The following is a 27,232-nucleotide window of genomic DNA, read 5'->3' as shown; positions in this document are numbered from 1 at the left end:
CATCTTTCTTCTTCTGATAGTTAAGTGGCTGCAATATTGACTTTATAGTATCAATCCACTAACCAAAGAAATCTGCTGCAATCCATTTAGTTCGGTAGGGGAGGTGTACTCCCGGATGGCCTTAACTTTCTCTGGGTCTACAGCCACTCCTCGGCCAAACCCCACATGCCCCAAAAAGCTGTATTGGGGTTGAAAGAAGTGACACTTACCCATTTTCAGCATCAGGTGGGCATGCTGCAGTCTTGGGAAGACTTCTTCAAGGTCCTGGAGATGTTGTTCTGTGGAAGGAAAGAAGATGATGAAATCATCGATATATACAAAGCAGATCCATCCCAACAACCCCTTTAGGTCTTGTTCCATTAGCCTCTGAAAACTGGCTCCAGTGCTTTTTAAAGCAAAAGCCATGACATTGAAATGGAACAAGCCTTTCGGGATTATTACTGCTTACCTCTATTCCAACGGCACCTACCAATACCTACTGAGGAGATCCAAGGTGGAAAGATGGAGGCTACGTGCAGGGACTCCAGAGTGTCATGTATCAGGAGCATGGGGTATGCATCCTGTCTCCTGTCGAGTCTTCCTGTTCAGTGCCTGACAGTCCACACAAAAAATGGAAGGACCTTTCCTTCTTTGTTACCAAAACCACGGGCACAACCCAAAACGAAGGGGGTTCTAATATGTCCTCAGCAGGCATCTTCTCCACACTCTCTTTAATAAAGGCTCACTTTTGAGGTGAGACCCGACACGCACATGTTTAATGGGGATCTAATCGATAGTATACAGTATATACTGTAACATGGTTTATCCCTTGAGCCTGACCCAATCCATTGGTCCATACATTCAGCCAGTGGTGTAACAAAGGCCTTACCTCGGTTGGTTGTTCTCACAAATTCACTCAGACTAAGTCTGTGTCCATGGCATCTTCAGCAGCATAGAACCCAACATATGAGTAGTGTAGGTCCTCCCAGTCGTATTGCAGAAACTTGGGTACCCCCTCCCAGGCAATGAATGCTGCCTCGATTGGAGCTGTATTGTCATTCCTATATTGGTGAGGGAATCCAGCTGGAGGAGCAATGGGACAGACAGATGCCAGTCCTCCAGGGCATACTTGCAGTGTGTTGTATGGAGCCTGTATTCTATAGAGATTCTGCCAGTGGCAGTGTGTTCCCTCCCATCAGCCAAAATAAACCTATCAAAACACAGCACTTTAAAACATTAAACATTCACAATTGGTGTAGCCCTTCTACACACGCCATTCAGCTGCGAGGCTGAAGGAGTCATAGCTTACCCTAGAAGCCCTTGTGGTGCCTAATTATATGAAAACTAGTTGTTTCACTCAGCCAAGATAGGCTGAAATCTAAGTAGTCAATGTAGACGTCAGTGTTAATATTTGCAGTGCACCATGAAATTCAGACATCTCTGTTATATGCCATTTAGGATAGGATATGTAAAAGCAGTGTTAATGTTTGTGATGCGCCATTTGTTGGAATGACAACATTCGGTAGAGTCGGTAGAGGCAGTAGAGTCATTTGCCCACAATGGGAAACTCTTGGTGCTGTGGGATAGAGAAGAGACGACACCATTAGCTACTGTGCTCCCTCTTGTCACGGCTGGGTATTACCTACCTTAGATGAGCCTGGAAGGTGCATGTGTGACATTTGACATATGGGAACTACAAATCGCAAACAGCCCCTCAACAGAGGCTGTCACTGAAAAAAATGAACTCATTTGATCTTCCTAACTTGATTTGGTTTTCTTTACATGCAAATTTTTCTTTTTTACATCTTGAGCAACATTCTATGTATGAAAATGTGCAATAAAAAAAGGTTGCTATTGTAATAAAATTATGACACATATTTCTACTAATTGAAATAAGAAGGTCTCCATAAAACAAAGGTGTATAACTAACATTCTCATTGCACAATTACAGCAAGGGTTTATTGAAAAAGAAGAAGCTGTAGGACCTACTTAGTATACTATAATGATGATGATACCTATTTCAATTACTTTGAATTAAGTTGCCCTAATCAGCACAGTGGTGCAGTGGTAAGTGCTGCTGCCTCACAGTTAGGAGACCCATATAGGTTTGCTTCCCGGGTCCTCACTGTGTGGAGTTTGCATGTTCTCCCCGTGTCTGCGTGGGTTTCCTCTCACAGTCCAAAGACAAGCAGGTTAGGTGGATTGGCGATCCTAAATTGTCCCAAGTGTGTGCTTGGTGTGCGTGTGCCCTGCGGTGGGCTGGCGCCCTGCCCGGGGTTTTGTTTCCTGCCTTGCGCCCTGTACTGGCTGGGATTGGCTCCAGCAGACCCCCGTGACCCTGTGTTAGGATATAGTGGATGAATGGATGGAAGTTGCCTAATTTAAATCAAATGTGTAGAACTATTATAAAAATTACTCTCTTTGTGCATTAGCCGGTTATAAGATTTAAAAACAGACCCAATTACATCATCATTAGGTACTTTGTTTTTGTAGCCTTCCTCCACCCAAACAGTAACTCTACAGCCAGACTGAGGCCAGACAGCTAAATACCAAACCACATCAGATGGTATCACATTACTCGACTTCTAGTTGTGGAGTTTCTCAGAGTTGTCAGACCACAGTCACTGATCTCATTACATGACTGAACACTGCTGGCCATGTCAAATTTAGTGACTGATGATGACTTTCCAGCACAGTCCTACTTGCTCTTTTTTCTGATGATCGTTAATGAGCTCCCTGACAGAGCCAGCGTTTTATGAAAGGTTAGCAGTGACAGTGAGGTCAGCTGCAGTCTTGGCCCTTTAATTTCTAGTTTTTTCCATTCTGCTGTGGTACATAAAATATGAGACATCAGACAGACAAGCTTCTCTTCGGTTTGTGAGGTCAAAAACAGCCATGTTTCTTTTTGCCGTTGCTGCATTCCATGCATCGTATGTCCGGATGAGCATTCCTTGGTTGTCAGCCCTCCATTCACACAGTACTCACCACCACCGCCACTGAAGACAAAATCAAACATATCAGTTGTGGGCTAATTTGAGTGTCAATGGCTATGTCAGACTACACAACAGATTTCACCGGAGCACGCTGCCAACTGCTTCTAACTTGAGAAGATTGTGTAAATGAAGGCCACGACTGAAAAGCTCTGGAAAAGTCATCTATAGTGATGAGCGAGCACCAAAGTGTTTGGGTGTTCGGGTGTTCAGTCCGAACACATCGCGATGTTCATGTACTCTACCGAGCACCCGAGTATAATGTAAGTCAATGGGAGACAACCAGGCACCCCCTGCTCTGAAGAGGGGAGGGTGCCTGGTCCATTGGAAAAGGTCAGAAAGTGACAGAAACACCACCCAAATGGACCGGGAACAGCAAGGGGACGATGTCTGATGCATCTTGGACTCCCAAGTCGCTGCTGGGAACCAGTTTGTCCGAGTTGTACGCCACTTTTACAGACTGACAAAAACACGGCCAAAACCACCCAAAAAAATCAATTTTACAGGAAAAATGACGCTCTAAAACATTATATGCCAGTGCCTGCAGGCGAGCTAACGCTCTAAAACATTGTCGGGCAACTGGTACGCCGTGGAATTTTCTAGGGGCTCCGCGAAAACTTGTAAAATATAAAAAATTGCTAGTGTTTTTGAACTTTTGGTTGATTAAAAAGATAATTTAAAAAAAAAGAATTATATGTTGGAAAAACAGATAATGGAACACTTAAGGAAATGAAGTCTAAGAAACGCGAGAGACTTCAAATGATCAACAAGGAAATGTGCGTCTGTCTTTCAAAAATTGATCCTCGCATCAATCTCATATGTGCTGAAAAACAATCTCAACGTTCACATTAATTAAATTGAAGATTTATCCTTTGATTCCTTTATTAATAAAATGTCTTTCAAACTTGTAAAATTAACCGTTTTTATTGCGATTGTCCATAGATTGTGTCACACGACTTTATTTATGGGCAGAAAGAACATTTTTGGACTTAGTGCGCCGCAACTCAAAAAAGGTTGCCTTTCACTGCTCTAAAACATGATATGGGAATGCATGCTGTTTAGCACCCGATGACGTGTTCGGCCAGCCAATCACTGTAATGCCAGCACCTGACATGGCTACTGGCATTACAGTGAGGGCAGTACTTACCTGCCCCTTCATTGGATGTCTCCAACCCGTGAAACGTGCGGGGCAGAGACTCGAGCATGGCGCACAAGCACATGTGGTGCTCGTTCGAGTAGCGCCATGTTCCGAGCTGAGCATGCTCGCTCATCACTAGTCATCTAATGTTCCATCTCCTCAAGGTGTTTACTATACATTGTGGCCCACCAAGATCAAGGCACAGAGGTTTTATTTTTTCTTTTTCTCGTGGGAAATGCCTTCCCTGTTTCCCACAGGCACAACACAGTCCAAAGCACAGCACACAAACAATACTCTTCCTCTTTGTTTCCTCCTTTCTCCTCCACTCCTCGGGTCAAGCTTCTCGTCTTCCTCCTCCTGACTCTGGTCACCTGAGTGGTGGCTGCTGACTCCTTTTATAAGGCAGTGCTCCAGGTGCTTGATTACTTGTTTCCAGCAGCATGTCAGATGTGCAAAATGCTTTGATTCCTCTGTAAGCAGGACGTGGGTTGCTAGACCACAGATGGTGTGTCACTTGCTCACAGATTCCTCTAAAAACGCCTAACAACTGCCCTCAGAGTCCTGCAGCCATCCCTCTCAGTTCCTGAAAGACCGGAGTTGCCATCAAGCCGTGCGCTGCAACTCCTCTTGAGTGCCTTCTAGATAAAACACCTCCTTCTGGGAACACCAGTAACACCAACACAATCCTCAGCAAACTTCAGAGTCTTGTCACAGAAGGCCTCTCACATCACATTAGGATTGGCAGTTGCACCTAAGTTCCTCATACAAACTGTGTGCAAACTCCTTATAAACAGCCTGATGTTGCAGTCTTGCCAAGTCCAGCCTCATTCTTCTAGTAGGTGGTAGCCTGCTGGACCTCAGCTGAATCTTCAGAGAAGCAACAAGAAGTCTGTGGTCAGAATTCACAAACTGGACACTTCTGTAGACCCTGCAGTTCTGTAAGAGCCTCCAGCGTCTGCCCATTAGGATGTGATTGATCTCCTTCACCGCACCACTAGTATTGGAGTACCAAGTCCAACGATGCAGGTGTTGGAACCAGGATCTGGCAATCCGTAGCCCCTGACATTTTGCAAAGTCAAGGAACATGGTTCCATTTTCATCTCAGTCACCAGGCCCATGGGGACTGACACAATCCTCATAGTCAACCCTGTCAGTGCCATTGGTTGCAATTAAGTCACCCATGACCAGACGAGTGTCACCTTGTGGGCGCCCATCAACCACTGAACAAAGGTGTGAATAAAATGTCTCCCTCACCGAAGCATCATTCACACTGAGACCATATACAAGGCACCCAGAGAGTGCCGTATTTCTGAGTCACATTATCGGCTCGTTGAAAGGAGTGACATTGGACACCATCAGAAGGAGCCAGTCCTCCACAGCAACAGGTACTCCCTGAGTATGACAGCCGCCAGAGAGACCAGACCAATACAAGTTGTATTCGCCTACAAAGAACTGGCCAGTCCCAGGTCTGTGCACCTCAGAGAGTGCCACCACTGAAATGCAGAGTTTACACAGCTTCTCCGACAGCAGAGGAAGATGATCATCAAGTCAGAGAGTTTAACATGCCTACCTGCTTGGGCCACCTCAAATTGTGACCCGAGTCCTGCTGTGCAACAGGCGATACACCTGAGCACCACACTAGTTCTAATTCCCAGCAGAATAACCTCATTGGCTCACCTGTGGTTTTTGAGGCTCGCAAGTGTCTCCCCCATCCCCTTCAGAGTGTGAGCAGCCTTCCTATGGGTGGCTGCAGCAGAACTATTCCCACAAAGAGCAGAAAGGAATCCTGTCCACCATTTCGAAGCTGCATTAAGTTTTCACAGTGGCTGGAGTGCCAATCCTGCAACCAACCCCCAAGAAATTTTTCCTCCAAGTTATAGGACCGCTTGCAGGGCTGGATGCATATTAACGTCATAATCAGGAACCAGAAAAAAGTGAAAAATATAAAAGAACAGAAAGAACACCATGTCTTTGTCACACAACCAAGCTCACCAACTCTAACATCCATTTTCAACTCCCATTTCTTTGAAGTACAAGGTTACAAATTGTAAGAGTAGTGGATGGAAGAAGTGCCAGTCCTTAATGTATTGCCTGCCCATCACAGGACCCCTCAGTCACCCACAGTGGTACACTTAGAAGATCCCAGTCATCTTTCCAACTGATTACACCACCGTTAGGAAGTTCTTCTTCACACAGAGAACCACAAACACATTGAATGAATTCCACAGTAGTGTGGTGGTGGTGTGGAGATTGGACGCACTCTCTCTTTGAAGTCAACACTCGGAATCTCAAGCTGGGCAAGCAGAACAGACTTTACTGCAAAGAGGCACACAGCTGTCTCAGTTCAATGAAGTGAGCGCCCTTCGTTGGGTGAATCTTACATTTATTACAATTCTTATTAGAATCTCTTTTACACTTGAACATTTTTTAACATTATCTGACTCCTAAAACACAAATCCTTCATTCCTAAAGTTCATCCATACCTCACTGTTTTCTTATGATTTATTAGAAATTGCTTTTCTGCCTCAAGCTGCTACCATTATTTTTAAAACCAAAATGTAGTTACCTCCTGTCCCTAGAAGTGACCTGCCCTCTGTGTCCACTAAATCACTTCTCACATTCCTGACCGAGGGCTGGTAGATAATGGTGGCTTTCCATGCATTAAGAAAAATAAAAAATACCGGCATGACCCCATGTTTAATGGTTTAACTCTTTCATAACTTACATTACATTACATTACATTAATACAAGTTTTAAATCCTCTGAAATCCTCGCTGTTTCTTGGTATTCACTCTTCTGATTTGTATGTCAAAGTGTTTCAATTCTCCATTCTGGACGAGATGCTCCTTTTCTGATAACACATCTGACTGACGCGTTGTGATGGCCGTTTAACACTCAGTAGAGTCAATGGAGATCAGCTAATCTGAGAACTTCAGCAATCACTCACCTAGAACAGACTGGGTGCCCTCTGTTGGCCTCAGAGTTTTACTTTAAATCAGTTTATTGTATTGACTCCTGTCTCCACCCCTCCATCAATTTCCTAACCAGCTTATCTCTTTATATATTTTTATTTCTTTTAGTTTATCTCTCACCTATTCATCCATTTTCTGGACCTTCTTTTTCCATTTCACATTTTCAAGATATTGCAGTCTCTACCAGCAGCAGTGGGCTCAGAGCAGGAAAATACAAACCCATGATGGCAACCCATCACAAGGTGACGTCACTCACGAGTCAGGGGTCTGGTTCTTTGAGAAGAAGCTTAAGAGAACACAAAGAACACGCAGGCAGTGGCTGAGGCACCTGGGAGAGGAGATGTGAGGTGACGGCACCACCAACTCAGAGGGACTCTGTGACTTGAATATAACGCTCACATCAGATTTAAAATCAGTTCTAAAGTGACTATAAATGACAATCTGAGCATATAAGACTGCAAATTCTATAAACACTTCACTTACATTTACTGATGTTAAAACTGACCTGACTGCCATGTGAACTGCCTCCTTGATGCTTTTCTTTGCCATCACTTGTCCCCATCTGTCAGTGACCCAAGCTGATGACGTCATCGTTGATGTTGGGATTGTATGGCAAATGGACTGTGTGACTGTGTTCAGTGTGTCCCCCTCATGTTTGATATTTCATGTCCCACAGCTAAGTGAGGTGTCATCTACTCCACATAATGAATTCAAATTTGATCACAACACAAAGTGACCTGAAATGTCTGACAGTGCAGTGAGACCTCAGCCCGGCTGACAAACATTTCTTTATTTCTTTTATTAAATGCTAAACTGTTCTGTTCATCTCTTACTAGAACATTCCCTCTGGTGCCACCGGTCCCAGTGCTCTGACTGGTGTGCTTGTAAATGTGTCACACTGCATTGACTTTCTAAAGACACCAAGAACACAAACATGAGAGTCCGTTTGTGATGTTAACGTTTCTTCAAGTCACCAGCAGAGCTGTGGATTGTAAAAGTGAGTCCAACACACTGGAGACCACCTGCCCAGCCGCCCAGACCCTCATTACAGTTCTCCCCTGCGTTAGTGACGCTCTGTGCCATGTCTGTAAGAGAGGACAGTGGCATCAGTGACTGAGCAGTGACATTAACTCTGTGCATTTAAATAAAGTTCACAATGCTAAAGGATCTGCAGCAGGCTGAGGAGCAACAAGAGACACACTGAGTGCGCTGGAGTGACAAAGTCACACTTCAGATGGACCAGCTGACCTGCACACACGACCATTCTGTGTCTTATTGTCTTAAAAAGAGATAAACTATAACAATAATGGCATTTAACAATCAGACTGACTTGAGTGGGTGGTGATTTTTCAATGTCAATTTATTTATATAGTGTGGACGAAAACTCAGACCAGACAGCAGGTGTGGTTATAAAGCAGCTTTATTTTTCAGAGTCACGGTGAGAAGAGTTTCAGAAAAGCAGACAATCAAATATACATGACAGCGTCAGGGCTCTTCTGAACCCCGTCTGTTGGGTGGGGTCCAGTTTTATACCCCTAGAATGCGTAATTTAATATCATTATAAAATGTAACAGTCAACACTTTATTATACACAATCCTTGAGCCCCTTTAACGTCCCTTATAAAACTTGATTTCTTGGCCCCTTTTGTTATGGCGTTCAGATGTAAGCTAAGGGACAACGTGATAAGGCAGACTCATGTGTGGAATGCTCAGACCTTGAGTCCTTTGCACAAATATTTTTCTGTTTGCTAAAACAAAGCATGCTGTTACTTGGTTTTGTAAAGCTTACTTCTCAGACATGAATTAGTACAAGGGAACGAAGAGAACATTCGTCTTCCACATTCCCCCCTTTTTTAGCAAACAAAAATATTTGATCAGGGAGAGTTGAGTAGGAAAGGGTAGGAGAGGAGGATGGAGTGGAGTGGGCGGAGGAGTGTGGGGTGGCTGTGCTGATCTGAAGCATTTTTTCTTTGTGTAAAAAGTAAGCCTTTGCCATAGAGGCAGTAAAATACTTGGATACAATGTATCTTATCAAGGGAACAATACAGCAAGCTACAAGCAGGAGAACAATTAAAGCAACCGTAAGAGAGATGAAAACTGATTTAAGCCATTGGCCCCAGGACCCAAAAGTGGACATAAACCATTTGTCCCAAGGATTAGAAATGCCAGAATTAGTAGCTAGTTCATGTCAAATCAGTTAAAGCATTCCGGAGCTGTATTATTATCACCAAACATAGCACAAACGCCTCCTTTCTCAGCCAAGAGCATATCTAAAGCCAATCGATTTTGCCAGGTCATGAGGGATGTTTTATCAAGTTGCTCATGGATACCTTCAACAGCTTCTTAGTAAAATTTAAGAATCTTTGTTGATTATAATAGAGGTAATTAATCCAATCTACATTTTTGTTTATAGTAACCTGAGGAAAAATAGACTCAAATTCGGCAGCAACTTGGTCCCCTTGAACTTATCAGGGACTCCACGAGGGACTCGAATGGAATCAAAATACACCCCAGGGCCATGTAGGAAAAACTGGGAAGGGTCCACAGAACGGGGTTGATGACGTTGGCCAAACTTGGTCGACACGTGGAAGGCAGTTAAAGGGAAAAGTTGGAAAGGCATAACAAATTGTATTAAAGCAGAAGTGCCAGTCCAGTCAGGTGGAAGGATGTCAAGCAATTTAGACCTATGGCACATCCACCAAATATCAGTATTCTGAGTAATCAGAAAATTGATAATTTGGAAGCTAAAGAGGAAGAATTAACGGAAAAGTTTGGAAACAAAACGAGGATGGGATATTACCAACATTTGTGCCATGAGAGGAAGTAAGGTTTCTAAAAAACAGGTATAAATACCTTCATCAGGCTGGAATATCGGGGGAGTCATGGGAAGAGTAGGGGGAAAAAGAAGGGAAAGTGTAATGCAATAAGAGTTGATTGGAATAGAGGAAGAGATAAAAAGGGCAAGTAGGCAAGGAAGGCCAGTAGGATCAGATATGTTAGAAAGAGGAAAAGGGACAGTGGCCAAATGTGGCCTAGCTATAGCACATGCATAGCAATCAGATTGATTCACTTGTCTAGCCGAATATAATACCCATTGCAGCCAACGGTTCTGATCCCCATACCCAATTTCAATCAAAAAGTGGAAGAAGAGGTGGAAATATTCATGACCTTGACAGGGGCGGGTTTGGACCAGGGGTAGGAGAGAGGGTGTGTGTGTGGGGAAATGGGAGGTGTTAGTAACAGGGTTCTCAACCTTAATTTGAAATCTCCCTAGAGGATCTATTCCAGATACACATGCCCCTAAAATATAGGTTCCTGAATCATGTAAAGAAGGGTTCTTCAGAGTAATGATCAAAGGGTTACAATGGTATTCGGCACATTCATGAGGGGCATGTCCTTTTATAATAGAAAACGATATTTCAGACCATACTTCTGGGCCTTATAGGGTTGATAAACCCCAGTCATCAGTTCCAGTATTAGCAAAACCCAGTCCCACATGTCACAGTTACTTCTGAATCCAGAGTTTGTAACAGTTACACACACATATTTGTCAGACCAGTTCCACTGGATTTGTCGATCAGTCCCACAGTCAATAATAGAACAGAAATCCACCTGAACTGATGTGGTGATTCCGAAAGGAAAAATCAAGGTGACCAGAGCAGTCGACAAGGGGATGGAAAGACATAGTAGGACCACAATCAAGGGTGCCATCTTTTGCAATGTGAGATGTGAATCCAAGCAGGCAGTCCCTCAACTTTAACAGTATGTGGTGTCTACAGCAGAACTTGGAACGGTCCTCTCCACTGAGGGTGATGCCAATGTTTCCTTCGAGTATCTCTAGCCAGAATCCAGGTTCCTAATGGAATCGGGGAGTCCTTTGATGGAGGACTAGTTCTCCAGGCCTGATTCACCTGCTCGTGGACTTCCTTCAGAGAAGCTCGGAGACCTGTAAGACTGGAAAGAAGATCATTGTCATTCACAGGGTGACTAGCTAACATTCACACTATGCCATTTTCCGTAGGGTCCCAAAGTCACCTTCCATGAGTCCCTAGAACCCCCCTATGGGTCTGATACAGTATGCTCTCTTATTCTTTATTTTGCATATGCTTTTATTCTTTTTCTTTCTATATTCGTATTACTTCCAGCACACCAGTCAAACTAACAGGAATCCCCCGATCTACTCACCATGACTCCGTTCACCTGCCTGGAAATGCCCGTCAAGTCGTGCCTCGTATTGGCTAGGAGGAGGTCAGGGACTCCCCATGCAGGAAACGCCCAAAGCAGGCCAATCCTACATTTACCGAAGCTGGACCGACCCGGCCGGAATCGGCTCCACCACAGTCCTCTGGACGATCCTGCACAAGGAGCAGTCTGCCGTCTCCTGCCCCACATTGGGCGCCAAAACTGTGGACGAAAACTCGGACCAGACAGCAGGTGTGGTTATAAAGCAGCTTTGTTTTTCAGAGTCACGGTGAGAAGAGTTTCAGAAAAGCAGACAATCAAATATACATGACAGCATCAGGGCTCTTCTGAACCCTGTCTGTTGGGTGGGGTCCAGTTTTATACCCCTAGAATGCGTGATTTAATATCATTATAAAATGCAACAGTCAACACATTTATTATACACAAGCCTTGCGCCCCTTTAACGCCCCTTGTAAAACTTGATTTCTTGACTCCTTTTGTTATGGCGTTCAGATGTAAGCTAAGGGACAACGTGATAAGGCAGACTCATGTGTGGAATGCTTAGACCTTGAGTCCTTTGCACAAATATTTTTCTGTTTGCTAAAACAAAGCATGCTATTACATGGTTTTGTAAAACTTACTTCTCAGACATCAATTAGTACAAGGGAACGAAGAGAACATTCGTCTTCCACAATAGCACATTTAAAACAACATAGAAATGCTGTGGCCAAAGGGCTTTACAATAAAAGAAGAAAAAACATACAATTGACATAAATAACATAAATAGAAATAAAAGAACATCAATAAAATACTGTAAATAATAAATGACCAAACAATAAGAACAGGAGGACAGGCCATAGAAGAAGACGTCATGAGAAATGACACAAGGAGCCTCATCACAGACAGCGAGAGGCCATAGGTGAGTGAAGTGGAGTTTTAGAGTGGAAATAATAGATCATTATTTGGAATACACGCATTTCACGTGTGTTCCGTTTCTACAGTAATCCGTGTAAACACATTTTTAAAACAGAAAATGTTTTTCATATTGTAGTAGTAAATGACAAAATGTAAGCATAAACTATATAATGTATGAAGCCTGAAGTCCAAATATCAAACACTTCCACAAAAGGTACAAATATAACAGAACAAGTATGCTTTTATTCAAAAATATAACTGCAGAAAAAAGCCACCTTAGCATGCCATATTGACACATACTTACTTCAGCTGCCACGATAGCATAATGGTATCAGCCACTGACTAGTATCCAAAAGGTCATGAGTTCAATCCCACATGGTTCAGTTTTGAGAAGTAAACTGCTCTTATTCTTACTATTTTAGATTTCAGTGTGTAACAGCCAGTAATTTATGATACTTGTAAAGGTTAGTTTTTTTTTTTTTATTCACTTTTCATTCTTTTAGTCGTGTTTAGGATCCTTCCCTACCCCCCATCTGAGAATGCTGTTTTCACATAAAGATGCGCTGTAGCTCTGCAGCGTACTTGTGACTGCATTCTCGTACAATGTCTTGCGAACTGAAGTGCCTGCGTGCACTTTTTGTGGCATTACACGCCTATTTTTGAGCATGCCCGTCGCTCAAACACAGGAACATATGTTGGTGTACAAGTATAACAAAACAAGTGCACTTTTATTCTAGACTATAAGTGAAGAAAAAATAAAGCAAGTTACAGTAGGCGGTTGATATGACAGCTTGCGTGGTTCAATGCTAAGAAGTGCTGATTTCCGATCCGTGCTATATAAAATCATCACATTCAAATATTAACAATTCCCACACACCCTTCCTACATTCACGACATGTCTACTTGTTGCCGTGTACACAACTCTCTGTGCTATGGTTCCTATTACACTGAATGAGCATCTGACATTGTACTTTCTTCCCTATATAAATAACATTCGAGTATAGCGCGTCTCCAAATAAATCACATTTGAGTATAGCGCGTCTCCAAATAAATCACATTCGAGTTATAGCGCATTTTTATATGAAAACAGCATTGTCAGATTGGGGGATCGTGAACGCGACTGAGAGAATGAAACTGAATTTAAAAAAAAAAGCTAACCTTTACAATTATCATGCATTTACACTGGCTCTTACAGACTGGCTGAAATCAAATGTATGTTTTTATTCTAAAATAGTTCAGTACATGCAATGTTATCTGAAAACGAACAGCGTCAGATCGGGTTTGAATACACGCTGTGACGCTGAACTCCCTGTCTATCTACATAGTAATAACAGTAATTTTATTATTATATAGGAGCTTCCCTGTCTGCCTATCATATAGTGCCTTTCCTTCCTACCTATCTATATATCTATCCCCTTAGCTGTTTTTATATATCAATTATACAGTGCCTTCCCTGTTTATTTATATATCTAATGCCTTCTCTGCCTGTCTGTCTGTCTGTCTGATTGCATATAGCGCTGAACTTACTGCTCTGTACTATTCTGTCCTCTGCATGTCCTGGAGTACAAAAGAAACAGCACCATACAGCAACATGTGCGAACTGGCAAGATCGGGGAAAAAACACGCGGTCACTGATTACAAGATGAATGAAAGAGACAATATATGTATAAACATCATCGCACTAATGCAATATTATTTGAAAACGAACAGCGTCAGCACGCTGGTTGTTTTCAGATAATATCGCATGTACTGTGCGTTGAAACTGCTGCACTGAATAAGCTGACTCCTTCTGTAACAGCATCAGCGTGTATTCAAACCCGATCTGACGCTGTTCGTTTTCAAATAATATTGCATGTACTTAACTATTTTAGAATAAAAACATACATTTGATTTCAGTCTTTTTTTTTTATTCAGTTCCATTCTCTCAGTCGCGTTCACGATCCCCCCCCAATCTGACAATGCTGTTTTCACATAAAGACGCGCTATAACTCAAATGTGATTTATTTGGAGACGCTATACTCAAATGTTATTTATATAGGGAAGAAAGTACAATGTCAGGTGCTCATTCAGTGTAATAGGAACCATAGCCCAGAGAGATGTGTACACTGCAACAAGTACACATGTCGTGAATGTAGGAAGGGTGTGTGGAAATTGTTAATATTTGAATGGGATGATTTTATACAGCACGGATCGGAAATCAGCACTTCTAAGCATTGCACCACGCAAGCTGTCGTATCAACCGCCTACTGTAACTTGCTTTATTTTTTCTTCACTTATAGTCTAGAATAAAAGTGCACTTGTTTTGTTATACTTGTACAGCAACATATGTTCCTGTGTTTGAGCCGACGCGGGCATGCTCAAAAATAGACGTGTAATGCCACGAAAAGTGCACGCAGGCACTTCAGTTCGCAAGCATTGGTACGAGAATGCAGTCACAAGTACGCTGCAGAGCTACAGCGCATCTTTATGTGAAAACAGCATTCTCAGATGGGGGGTAGGGAAGGATCCTGAACACGACTGAGACTGAGAATGAAAAGTGAATAAAAAAAACAAAAAAAAACCTTTACAAGTATCATAAATTACTGGCTGTTACACACTGAAATGAAATGCGTGTTTTTATTCTAAAATAGTAAGAATAAGAGCAGTTTACTTCTCAAAACTGAACCATGTGGGATCGAACTCATGACCTTTTGGATACTAGTCAGCGGCTGATACTATTATGCTTCCGTGGTATCTGTAGTAAGTATGTGTCAATATGGCATGCTAAGGTGGCTTTATTCTGCAGTTATATTTTTGAATAAAAGCATACTTGTTCTGTTATATTTGTACCTTTTGTGAAAGTGTTTGATATTTGGACTTCAGGCTTCATACATTATGTAGTTTATGCCTACATTTTGTCATTTACTACTACAATATGAAAAACGTTTCTGTTTTAAAAATGTGTTTACACAGATTACTGTAGAAATGGAACAGACGTGAAATGTGTGTATTCCAAATAATGATCTATTATTTCCAGTCTAAAACTCCACTTCACTCCCAGATAATCAATCAAGGCCTGAGCTGAGAGAAGTTCGTGCACGTTCTAAGTCGGTGGGGGGATGAAGTAGCCGGCTGCTTGCAGTTTTCTTTATCAGCACATTTAGATTAACAAAGACACTGGCGGAGAGGTGAGAACGATTTTAAGAAGCGATTTAAGGTGGGAAGGACCTATGAGTTTTTTCATAGGCTCTGGTAATTCTAGTGTTAAAGCTGCGGAGATACAGTGGGAGGCCAACATCTGTCCAGGAGCACAAAGCACGACACACCTGGTGACCGTCACACACACCACAGGACCAGTTTAGAGTCGTCAGTTAACCAAACACACATTGGGGTACGAGTAGGAACGTCACTGGAGACACAGGGAGGACATCTAAAGTCCACAGAGATGATAAGTGGGAACAGAACTGGAATCCAGGATGGGGACAACAGCACTGATTCATCCTGTTACTAAATTATAAAATGTTTTCACTCTGCTAATATCTTCTAAAGTTGACTTTGAATTTCATAATAAAACAAGCTCTTCATTCTATTACTGACCAGCTTCATTGTGCTCAAACCAAACATGGAGGAGGCGCTGACCTGCACACAAACAGCAAACTGACGAGAACATTTTGGTTTTGTGTGTCAGCTTAGACCTGCAGGTGGGCTCACCTCATGACGTCCACTTTAAATATTCCTGAGACTCGAGGTCACACTCTTGGGGTATGAAGACACACCTTGGACTAAAGTCATCGTAAAGCACAACATGGTGGCACAAGTGACGATTCAGTCAGTGATCTACAAGTGTATAAAGCTCTTTGTAAATCGTAACACAAATTGCTTTACTGATGTGGTGTTCTGTGTTCTGTGCCACGGTGACAATGCTGGAGCAGACATGAAGTCCTCAGCAGAGAACTCAACATGGACTTTGTATCTTTGTGTATTTTGTCCACCCAAAGCACCAAAGATACACTCAGGGAGGATGAAGACAAAGACCACCAAGAACAAAACCTCACATTTCTGACTACCCACCGGACCAAACTGACCATCTGCTGACCACTCCTGATGGTTCAAGTGGCGCACATGCGGTGACTTCCCTGTCCAGCATGACTTTGTGGTGTCGTCGGTCACCTCGTCACACTGAAAGACCTCAACATGTAACCGTTTAAAGATCCAAGGACGCCAAAGAGTCCAGTGACGGTGCTCTACCATAAAGTGACAACATGAGGAGGCTCCAGTGACACGACTGTCATCATCAACATGTCGTCACTTTAAAGACCACCACACCAGTACAGCCCACTCAGAACTGGTTCAGTTTCTCCTTCCCCATTGACTTCAGTACATTTCGCTGAGTTTGCTGAAGACCCCAATCATTTCCATGATTTTACCCACCTTGAGGTGAAGTGAACTCAGCAGGTCCACTCATCACTCCTCACCATTCAGTAACAGACGTGATGGCGTCACAATATAACAAGAGGCCTGCTCTGGCGCTCTGCTTCTTCAGGTCTTAATGTTCAGTTCAGAGACAGAAGGCTCACAGCGGTGGAGACTGGCAGCAAAGTGACAAGTGACACTGCAATGGCTACTGGGAACTTCATTGATGCAGCGTTCAGGAGGGCCATCCTGTTTGTTATTGAGATTTGAGCAAATCTGACATGAAAAGGTCCAAGAAGTCCAGCTGAGGGGCAGACACATTCACAAATGTCATCTCAGAGTCATCAGGAGATTTGGACAATAAAAAAGAAAACAGCGTAGAGCCTGAAACACAGTGAGGCGTCTTATCATCTAAATAAGAGGAGCGAATGAAAAGATCTGACTTGACGTGAGACCACTGGGGGGCTACTTTATGACTGAATTATGAAATCAATCATCATGATTTGTAAGTCACTTTGGATGGAGGTTTCTGTAATATTATGGTAAACGTTATCTCCAATTCCAACAGGGACTCTTTCAGTCAACTCAAGGACTCATCTGAAGGGTGTCAGTGAAGTTCACAGCTGTAGTTCAAATCTAAAGGTGTTTACAATAATTAGATAATTTAAAAATGAACACAGTCTCTAAGATTAAGAACTGAAATAAAGAAAATACATTGAAAAAACAGTCAGCGTCACATAAATCAGTGACATTGAAATGACATTCAAATGAATAAATCTGTGCAAATGACGCCTTTGTGTGGACAGGAACAGAATTAACTGAAGTTTAAAAATCAGCCATTATGTGTGTGAATTTCTTCACTTGCCATTTTAACATTAAGGTCACATAAATCTGATTTTGTATAACTTTTCAAATAAAATGGTTTGTTTTTTGTATTTCTACACACACACCTTCTTGAAATTACTTTAATTTAAAATTTCAAGTAGCTTAGGTCGAGACATAAGTTTAGGAGTAACTGTATGAAGTTCAGTCTTACTGTCATATCTGGGTGGGCTTCCTCAAAATCACACCTCGGCCTTGTCACCTGTCACACTTTGTTCTGCTGCTCATTTTCTTTGTCACTTTTTTACTTTCTGAATGTAATAATTCAACATACAGTAACTTTTAATTCATTCATGTAGAACCTAATGGCTTCTTCTTCTTCTTCTTCCATAACTTTCTTCCAATATTCTCCAGTCTCCTCTTCATATAGCGAACAAAAAGGAGAAGACGGGCAAACATTCAAGTTCAGGTTTACTGACAAGTGTGCAGATTACAGGAAACTCTGACTTGTCTGCTTGACAAACACGAACATCACGTTTAGAGTTTCATTAACATGTGAGAAAGTCAAAGATACGAACAGTAAGACCACCGACATGTGTGTGGTGTGCAGACGAGAGCAGTGACTGTGATTAGTGAGAGGAAGAGCATGAAGATCACGCTGATGACACGAGTTTATCTACAACTCCAAAGTCACTCAGCAAATCTCATCAGTGACTCAACTTTCATACTGCAGGCCGACGTGTATTTATAGAGGCTTCTGTTCAACAAATGTAACTTTAGTATTATTATTATTATTATTATTATTATTATTATTATTATTATTATTATTATTATTATTATTATTATTATTATTATTAAGCCATCAAGTGGCCCAGTGCCTCACAGCTCCGGACTTCAAATCCCAGCATGCTCAGTGTCTCTGTGGAGTTAACGTGTTCTCCTGGTGTCACATGACTTTTCTCCCAGTTCTCCCGTCACACATCCCTGGTAACTGGTAACACCAGACAAACACACTTGCAGCTCTGTCCCTGACTCTATTTGAGTTCATTTATAAATGACAGACAAAGTGACATTTCTGAGTCTCACATACGCCTTCACACTCAAATGCACAATAAATAAACTGATTCAGACGAGGACTGAATTGATGAATTGGAGTCCATTTTTAATTATTTTAATTACACTTCATGACCACAAGAGGTGCCATTCACACACAATTCTGTATTCTGTTGTCATTTTTAATTGTTCTGATTTCTGTGAAGTCGTCCATTTTTTAATTCTGTTTCTTCAGTTCTTTTCTCACGTCTAGCACTCTGTTCAGTAATTAAACTTATTATTGTCATTTCTGTCACACACTCCGACTCCAGCACTGCAGCAGACCACCTGTGTGTGTCACTGAAATGACGTCGAAGTCTGCCGGAGGTTCAGGACTGTGAGGTGGACCCTCAGAGAAGTTCACGAGAAGCCATTTTCTTACAGAGGACAGCGCCGTGTCACCTCACTGATGTCGATGATTTCTTTTTGTAATTCCTGCCTTTCTTTATTTCATTTGACGCCCCTTTCTGTTTTATTTCATTTCATCCCAAACTCATCTCAGTGTTGATGAACTTCTCAGCAGACTTACAGTGTTGTGTATTTCAGTCCACGTTTAACAATAGAAGTATATAACGCTAGATAGGAATTCATGTTTGTCTGATCGGTGGTCTTGTAGTAGCACAGTGATTGGTGGTCCGGCCTTCAGCTCTGGTGTCACAGGTTGGTTCTTATCTGTGTTGCCCCTCACATTGACAGCCCCCTGTGACCCTGAATTAGATAAGCGAGTTACAAAATGGACGGTGGTCTCAATATTCAGGGTCTCAGATTTCTTCTAAAAGTCTCCATCGGCTTTGTGCTGCTCTGACCTGACACAGAGATGGACAGACGATATTAATACAGAGGGGTCAGTGTGTGCGCAGGGGGCAGATGACCAGAGGGGCTGCGTTTTTACCATCGTCATTAAGATCGGGATTGAAGTACGGATAGAGGGGCTCAGTGAAGGAGTCTGTGAAGGTGTAGAGGTGAGAGCGGGACTGGGCATTGTAAAAGGAGACCTGACCTTCATCATAGTCCAGAAAGACCCCCACTGTCTGGGGTTGCACTCTCAGGGGGAGAGGGAGAGAACGGCCAATGCCGGCTGCGTACTCGTTCTTATTCCTCAGCCACACAGTCCAGTATCCATTATCTGGGCTCAGGGGATCAACCTCCTTCCTGTTGACCGACTCTCTGGCGACTCCTAAAATCCACTCAGTCTTCCCCCCGACCTCCACCTCCCAGTAGTGTCTCCCTGACATGAATCCTCTTCTGGCCAGGACAATAGGATAGCGGTCAAACCTCTTTGGATTGTCCGTCACTCTCTGTCGTGTGTCTGTGTGTCTCACTTCTTTCCCGTCTTCAGACACAATGAGATATGGATCTGCAGTCTCAGGGTCAAAAGTGACATCAGCTGAGGAGAAGAAAGAAGACAAGAGGAAGACATCAGGAAATCAGGGGACTTGAGGAAGACAACAACACATTTACACTCCTTGAAGGACCTGAACATTAAAAAGACAAAGACGTCAAACAGCACGTGTTCAGTTCTCAGCCCACCAAGCCCCACGTGTGGCAGTAGAGGCTGAGGTCTTCCTGTTCCTTAACTAGCAGCTCATCTGCCTTTAAACACACAGAACAAGCAGCCATCCATTGTCATAACCTGCTTATCCAGGGCAGAGTCGAGGGGCAGATGGAGCCGATCACAGCAGGCATCAGGACAAGGCAGGAACAACACATGGACGGGACGCCAGTCCATCAGCGGGCAAACACTCAGACACACATCAGGGCTAACTGAGCGTCACCAGACCACCTAACCTGCATGTCTTTAGAGCACACGGAGGAGACCCTCTCAGTCACAGTCAGAACATGCAAACTCCACACAAGGAGCCCCCAGGATGTGAACCCCAGTGTCCTTACTGTGAGACGGCAGTGCTACCACTGTGTCACTATGTCACCCACACAGAGGGACCTCAGCCATTAACTGAGACCTGGGGGACAGTCACAGAGCTCACAAGGTCCTGCTTGTCATGGTCATGAAGGTGACACGTTTAACATGAAGACACAAAGACTACAGACACAGAAAATGAGAATTTCATGAGCAGCTTATCAACCGTACCTGCTGAGCTGCATATTCTCCTCCATTCTGTAAAATAATAAATAAATAAATAAACTTAATGAGTCCAATAAAGAGTGAGACTTGAAAGACCCCCAGTGACTCCAAGTTCAAATATTGTACCTGCATTGGTGACGCGTTGTGACTTTTCTGCAGAAGAAGAGAGCTGCGAGTTACTGAGTGAATAATCAGGTGGGTCAACTTAACACATCATCTCTTCAGTTCTCACTCGCTACTTTCATTTACTTTCATTTTTCTCTTCTGTAATCTTAAAATATCTTTGCATTTCAAATCTCCCTTCATAAAGACCCCTTATAATAGACAGCAGAACAATGGAAATGACAATAGCTGGAGTGCCAAGCACAGACTGAAAGTGGATTTGCAGAATTAACAGCCTACTGGCCTTTGGCTTTGAATCTGCGTGACGTCTGATGAAGAAGGAACAGAATTATTTATGATTATTAGGAGTGGAGGTCCTACTGTGAGACTTCTGACCGTGTCCTCGTGACCACAGAAACACAGAAATGAACGCTGCAGGTGTAATTAGTGTGACTGCAATACAATAAGACACGTGCCAGAAGACCCTCGTCTTGACCAGTTTGTCTCCTACTGATGGCCTTGCTATTTGTCTTCTCCATTGTCAGTTCAAATGGCTCCTCAGTGCCAACTGCCTGAGTGTCGGTGACCAGAAACAAACTGCTGTGTGAACTGAGAGATCAGAGTGACAGTGGAGGACTGAACTTCTATCAGGTGACATGTGATGCCCACTTCACGGGGTCCTGCTCACTCTTAGGGGTTCACAGTTACAATAATGTGGTGAATCCAAATGTGAGGACAGAAATCCAAATGTTTAATAATCAGACTGAGTGGAGCAGACGGAGCTTTAGAATAAAAACAACAGCAAACAAAGGATAAGGAGGACTCTTGTGTTGTGTCCAGTACTACTGAGGTAGGGTCTGAGCCCCAGGACCCTCAAACTGATGGACCAACGATAAGAAGAGTGGACTAAAATAAAAAGAAGAAGATGAGAAGAAAACACAAGGCACCTTACTGAGTGGCGTAAATAAGATACGAGAGGACAGCACAGTGGGCACCTCAGGGTGTGTGTGAGCTAAGAACGTTCAAACAGTTCTTATAAAATACTGACTCACTCTCAGACATGGAATCAAATACAAATCATATTCATAATAATATTATCAGGAAAGCATCCTTAGACTCCAGAATGTTTCTTAGTAAAGTGCCTCTACTTGGACTTGTCATTTCTAGCACTAATGTTTCACGTTCTTATTGTGTCCTTTGAATTACTAAACTCTCTCCCTCTATTTAAATCTTTAACAGTTTTGTTTTGCATTTTAATACAAAGAAGAGAAATCTTTTCTTACCAATTTCCTTGTGCAGGAAACATATAGGAAGGAATCCAACTGTAGACACAAAGAGAAGAACAAAGTGAACATCTGAGAAGAGAAGTGGGACTGACAACACCAGTCTCTCCATGGATGAAGGACACCTCAGATGAATATTTATATATACTGTATATTGTGAACGTCATACCGGATGGAGTGGCGTCCCAACTGGGGTGAAGGCTGATACTTTGTCCAGCCGGAAGGTACAGTGTCCATTTTGGGATATCCTCCTCCTCGAGAAAACTCCATCCTTCCTACTACCTCCGACAAAATATTCCTCCTCCCTGCGAGGAATCCCCCGTGACCCCTCCTCCCTCCTCCCACCTTCCACCGCTGTCCGCTCTCAGTTCTCAGATGTCAGTTTTCTGTCATCCACCTTCAGCTCTCCGTCAACACCCACAGTCCCCCTGCCTCCCGCACATCACGGCATTTTCGTTAATGAAGTGACATAATACTCCAGCTCCACCTTCTTCACAAGTTCGTTCGCCGAATTATTTGTCAATTATATTTACAGTAAGAATTTACAGCACCCACTCAAACGTCGGAACAAAGGTAAATGATGTTGTTGAGTGTCTTTTAATACTGTAAGCATACATATTAACACGTCTGCATTAAAACGCGTGCATTTGCTTAGGTGATTTCTCAGGCTTAAAACTCATCTTTTATTAAAAGTTAAACGCAAGCTTTTTCATTCTGAAAGGCACAAAACCACGCCGGATTTCAGCCGTGAAATCTTGAAAATTTCGTACAAGACATAAATAAGCAATATATTATTAGTTGTATTGTATACTTAAAATACATATAGAAATGTGTTCATCGTTAACTAATAGTATGGGATGGTGTTGTTGACTCAGCTACAGATGCTGATGGAGGCCAGAACTGCTTTGGAAAAATACTGAACACCTTAAGGCCGATCTGGAAGAAGGTAGCAGCCTTGATTTAAACGACTCCATGTCTTGGTGGGTTTTGGTTGCTTGTTGTCAATATCTTTACACCTGTTTTTAAGGCTTATTGACTGAAAGGGGCTTTCATGAAAAAGGTTAGGGCTTTGCTACAGGATACACCTTCCACAAGTCAAGGAAGTTAAAATAAAGGCGTATTGTTTAAAGTAAGAGTTGTGAGGTGTTGTCATGTAATAAAACATGTTATGTTATCCTCCGTTGGTGTCTGACGTGGTTGTATCTGCTGTTCAGAGCTCTGGGGCACCCCTAGTGGCCACAAAATATACAGCAATATGTCTGCTTCTGAGGTTGACTAGGGACATTGTCACAAGTGAAGACTTTTCAGGTGACATACATTACATACGATACCATATTTATATGTAACCTTCAGGAGAAATGACAGAGATGTACGATTTAGGAGATCATTGTTACGCAGATGACACTCAAATCCATATTGGGGTAAACTTCCACCACTACTCTCCTCACAAACTGACTCCATGAAACAAAGTCAAGGGTGCAGCAGATGTTCCTTCAATCAAATTGCTTAATGACTGAGGTTCTTTAATGGGTCCTTCTTCTTCTGTACAAAGAGTTCATCTGTTGATAGAATTCTGTTATCACCTACCATTAATGTCTGTGACCTTGGAGTTATTTATGACAGTCAGCTCACGTTTGATGCACACACTAAAACATTACCAAAATGTATTTGTTTCATCAGCACAAGACTGCAGGACCCTGAATATTTCTGTTACTATCTGCTTCTGAAAAGAGAATTCATGTCTTCATCTAAGGCCCTTCATCATTGAGATTATTGCAATGCTCTTCTCTTGGTCTACCAGCAAATTCTCTTAAGAAGCTCCAGTAAGTGCAAAACTGTGCTGCTCAGACTCGTACCCATACGTCACTGAACTGTCACATCACCCCTGTACTGGCGTCACTGCACTGGCTCTCTGCTCACAAACACGTCACATTTAAAACTCTCATTCTAACACACAAAGAAGTCAAAGGCACAGCCTCTCGCCACATCTGTGGCCTCGTCAGACCCTCCATTCTGCTGGTTCTTTGTCCCTGCAGGAGGAAACTTCAAGTCATGGAGGATGAGAACTTGATTTACAGAATCTAATGACGTTCTGTTTGACTCTCCTACTTTGTTTGGATTTATTACTGGATGTCACAAATTGGTTTTTACTTTGTTATTTACTGCTTGTGTGGTGGGTTGGCACCCTGCCTGGGGTTTGTTTCCTGTTAGGTGCATTGGTGATCCTAAATTGTCCTTGGTGTGTGCTTGATCTGGGTGTGTGTGCCCTGCAGTGGGTTGGCGCCCTGCCTAGTGTTTGTTTCCTGCCTTGTGCCCTGTGTTGGTTGGGATTGGCTCCAGCAGACCCCTTTGACCCTGTAGTTAGGATATAGCAGGTTGTACAATGGATGGATGAATGTTTACTGCTTACTTTATACTTTTTTTTCTTCTGTTCTTGCTATACCTTATTGCACTCTGGTTCAAGAACAGTGTATTACAAATAAAATGTGCTATTATTATTGTTATAATTATTAAGTGAACATGCTGGCACAGAGGTTGGCACTGCTGCCCAGCCCAGTCAGTGTGGATGCATCTCTTCTGTCTGCTTGGCTTTCTCTGCCGTTTATTCCAAAGAAGAACAATAAATATGTTAAGAGTATTAGTGTGTGTGTGTTTGTGTTTGAGTGTGTGAATGTGTGTGTGTGTGTGTGTGTGTGTTTGTGTTTGAGTGTGTGAGTGTGGTGTGTGTGTGTGTGTGTGTGTGTGTGTGTGTGTGTGTGTGTGTGCGTGAGTCACAGACGGGCACCTTACAAATGGATTTCTACTGCCGTGTGTCAAATCTCTGCTACTGTTAATTGAAATCAGAAAACAGATGAATGAATTTTAGATTCAAAATCATAAAATAAATTTAAAAAGCTGTTTATTTTTATTGTTTTTCGTTTTCTTCCCTATTCACACATGAAGCACCAACACAAAGGAGACACAGAAGACTTCACTGAACGTGGTGGGCCACATTGGCTCAATGCTGACCATTTTCAAATCGTCTCCTCTTCACATTCAGGCCTGATCTCCCATTTTGAATTTCCTGACCAGTTCACGTTTATTCAGTCACTTCAAGGCCTTCACTAATTGAACTGCTCAGATATTCATGGACTCTGAAGACTCTGAGAAGCCACCTCACCATCACAGAGACAGATGAGCAGTGGCCAAGTAGAAAGAGGTAAATCAGCACAAGTCGAGCTCCTCAGACCAGTCCTTGATCAGAGTGTCTCATATCTACAGCCCTGTGCTGACTCACGACTAGAGAGAGGACTAAATGTGTAATGGAGGAGCCATTTGGCACTCAGCGCACACGTGACGTTAGGTTTGTCAGCCCACAGCACTCAAACTCCAGGTCAGCTCCTGGTATGATGTCTCCAGTGGACAGTCTGCATGTACTTCCATTGTCAGAGTGGATTTCCAATGTGGACTCCTACAGCCGCTAACTGTGAATTGTGTGATCAAAATACAAACTGACTGACATCTCAGGATTCACCGATGACAGTAAAAGCCACAAAGGAACTGAAATCAAACTGTACTCACCTATTGAATCATATCTGGTGTTTGTTTCTAGGGAAGACAAAAAGAATATAAAGATGAATTATTTATGAATAACTTTACCATTTACTGAGCAGTCAGTCTGTTCTGATGTCGATGTGAGATCTTCTGTCCTCACCTCTCATTCTTCTCCACAGAATGACCAGCAGGGGAGTCACCACTAAACAATGAACCAACAAGACACAGAAAGCCACCAACCAGCCAGAGACCCCTGGGGAGAAACCTGCAAAATGAGGGGAAGACGTGAGTCTGTGAGACAGGAATGAGGTTCAGGTGAGGAAAACACAGAAGAATCCATCAAGTGGGACTCCTTCAGGCTAAGGGGAGCATCATGAGAGCCTGCATTTACACCACAGATGATGTGCTCCTGTAGCTGGAGCCTGGGACCAAACACACCTTCACACCTTCACATGTCATCAGCATGTCCATCAGCCCTCTCGTTCTCCATCATTAATTATCCAGTATCTCACCTCCATTAATGTCCACTCAGTGTCGTTCTCCTCCAGTGTTTGTCTCCTACGTCTTTTAATCTACACGTTTACTTTTCATTTCTTTGAATCACGTGACACAGATATATATGGGGGTCCACTCCTAGACTGAGTCACAACTGAATTTTCTATTTTTCTATTTTCACGATGGCCTTGTCTCGAAGTCGCACTGCTAGCCAACTGTACCTGACATTGTAGATTTGTTCACGTGTGTGTGTGGTGATGTGAATTCCTGTATTTCAAAGTTCCAACTCTTATTCATATTTCATTTCCACTTATGGATCTTTTCTTTTAATGTGCATATGGCACATCGTTTAACACTACATTAGTTACTACATTGATTTTCCAGGTAATTAGTAAATGGGAGCCTAGCTTTTAGAGCTGATCTACAAATATGTGCTTTAGTGCCACATTCTGTGTAAAAATAAAAGTGGCTATGCTGCTAGTGCCACACTATTAATGACGTACTGTAGATGCCAAGTCCGGAGTGCCAGTCTGGCTTTGGTGCTTTACTTCTCATCAGACAGCTGAACACGTTGTACTCCTCCTTCACGGGAGGACGCTGCTCACTCAGAGAAGACCCTCGGAGTCCCGCTCTGACTTTATTGTGGACTGTGACGTCACGTCTGCCCCATTCATGTCCCTCCAGGTGACTTCTGGTTGGGGGTTCCACTTCTCAGCTGCACTCCAGTCGGGTCTTCTGGCCTTCAGTGGAGCTCATAGAAATGGAGGCTGAGCACCTAAAACTAATGAAACACAAAAGAGTGGAAGATCAGTTAAGAGAAGAAGAAGAAACACTTTAACATCAGCTGACATGGCATACGGTTAGGAATGAACTGCTCAAATAAAGGACTTTAGTTGTTTTAGTTTGGAGTGTAGGCTTTGATTTTATTTTGTTTGACTTGTTTCTGATCATTTTATTTATTGCTTATATTTAATGAAACTTGGCAGAGCGTCGGTTTGTAAATGCTTGGGACCAACTGAGGTAAGTTGGCAGGTTTGGAGACTTTGAGGACATTTCTTTGAATGTCTTGACACTCATAAATAAAGAGACCAGCTATTGAAATATTACTGGCCTGGACCTGAGGAGTTTGTCACCTCAACAGTCCTACAAACCAGAGGAGCAGCACCTTTGACCTCTGGAGTCCAATTCCTTGGCATGCTGTCTGTGCTGGGAGGCTTCTCAGGTGACCTGCTGTCCCACTTGATGTCCCACCT

The 27,232-nt window shown here is 42.8% G+C and overlaps 1 protein-coding gene across 1 annotated transcript; it reads right to left on the bottom strand.

Annotated features, from left to right (window-relative positions):
* Positions 1 to 18,802: 18,802 nt before the first annotated feature.
* On the bottom strand, positions 18,803 to 26,561 carry LOC120519692 (E3 ubiquitin-protein ligase TRIM39-like). Its single transcript, XM_039742570.1, has 7 exons — positions 26,483 to 26,561; positions 25,645 to 25,749; positions 25,512 to 25,538; positions 21,951 to 21,989; positions 20,692 to 20,718; positions 20,572 to 20,598; positions 18,803 to 19,869 (listed from the first exon to the last, which is right to left on the bottom strand). Exons 1-7 carry the CDS (start codon positions 26,532 to 26,534, stop codon positions 19,328 to 19,330), a joined length of 819 nt encoding a protein of 272 aa, XP_039598504.1. The 5' UTR covers positions 26,535 to 26,561; the 3' UTR covers positions 18,803 to 19,327.
* Between the last annotated feature and the right edge of the window lie 671 nt (positions 26,562 to 27,232).

The sequence above is a fragment of the Polypterus senegalus genome, unplaced genomic scaffold (assembly GCF_016835505.1).
Source record: "Polypterus senegalus isolate Bchr_013 unplaced genomic scaffold, ASM1683550v1 scaffold_5708, whole genome shotgun sequence".
NCBI classification, from domain to species: domain Eukaryota; kingdom Metazoa; phylum Chordata; class Cladistia; order Polypteriformes; family Polypteridae; genus Polypterus; species Polypterus senegalus.
This window is presented reverse-complemented; position numbering and strand designations above follow the sequence as displayed.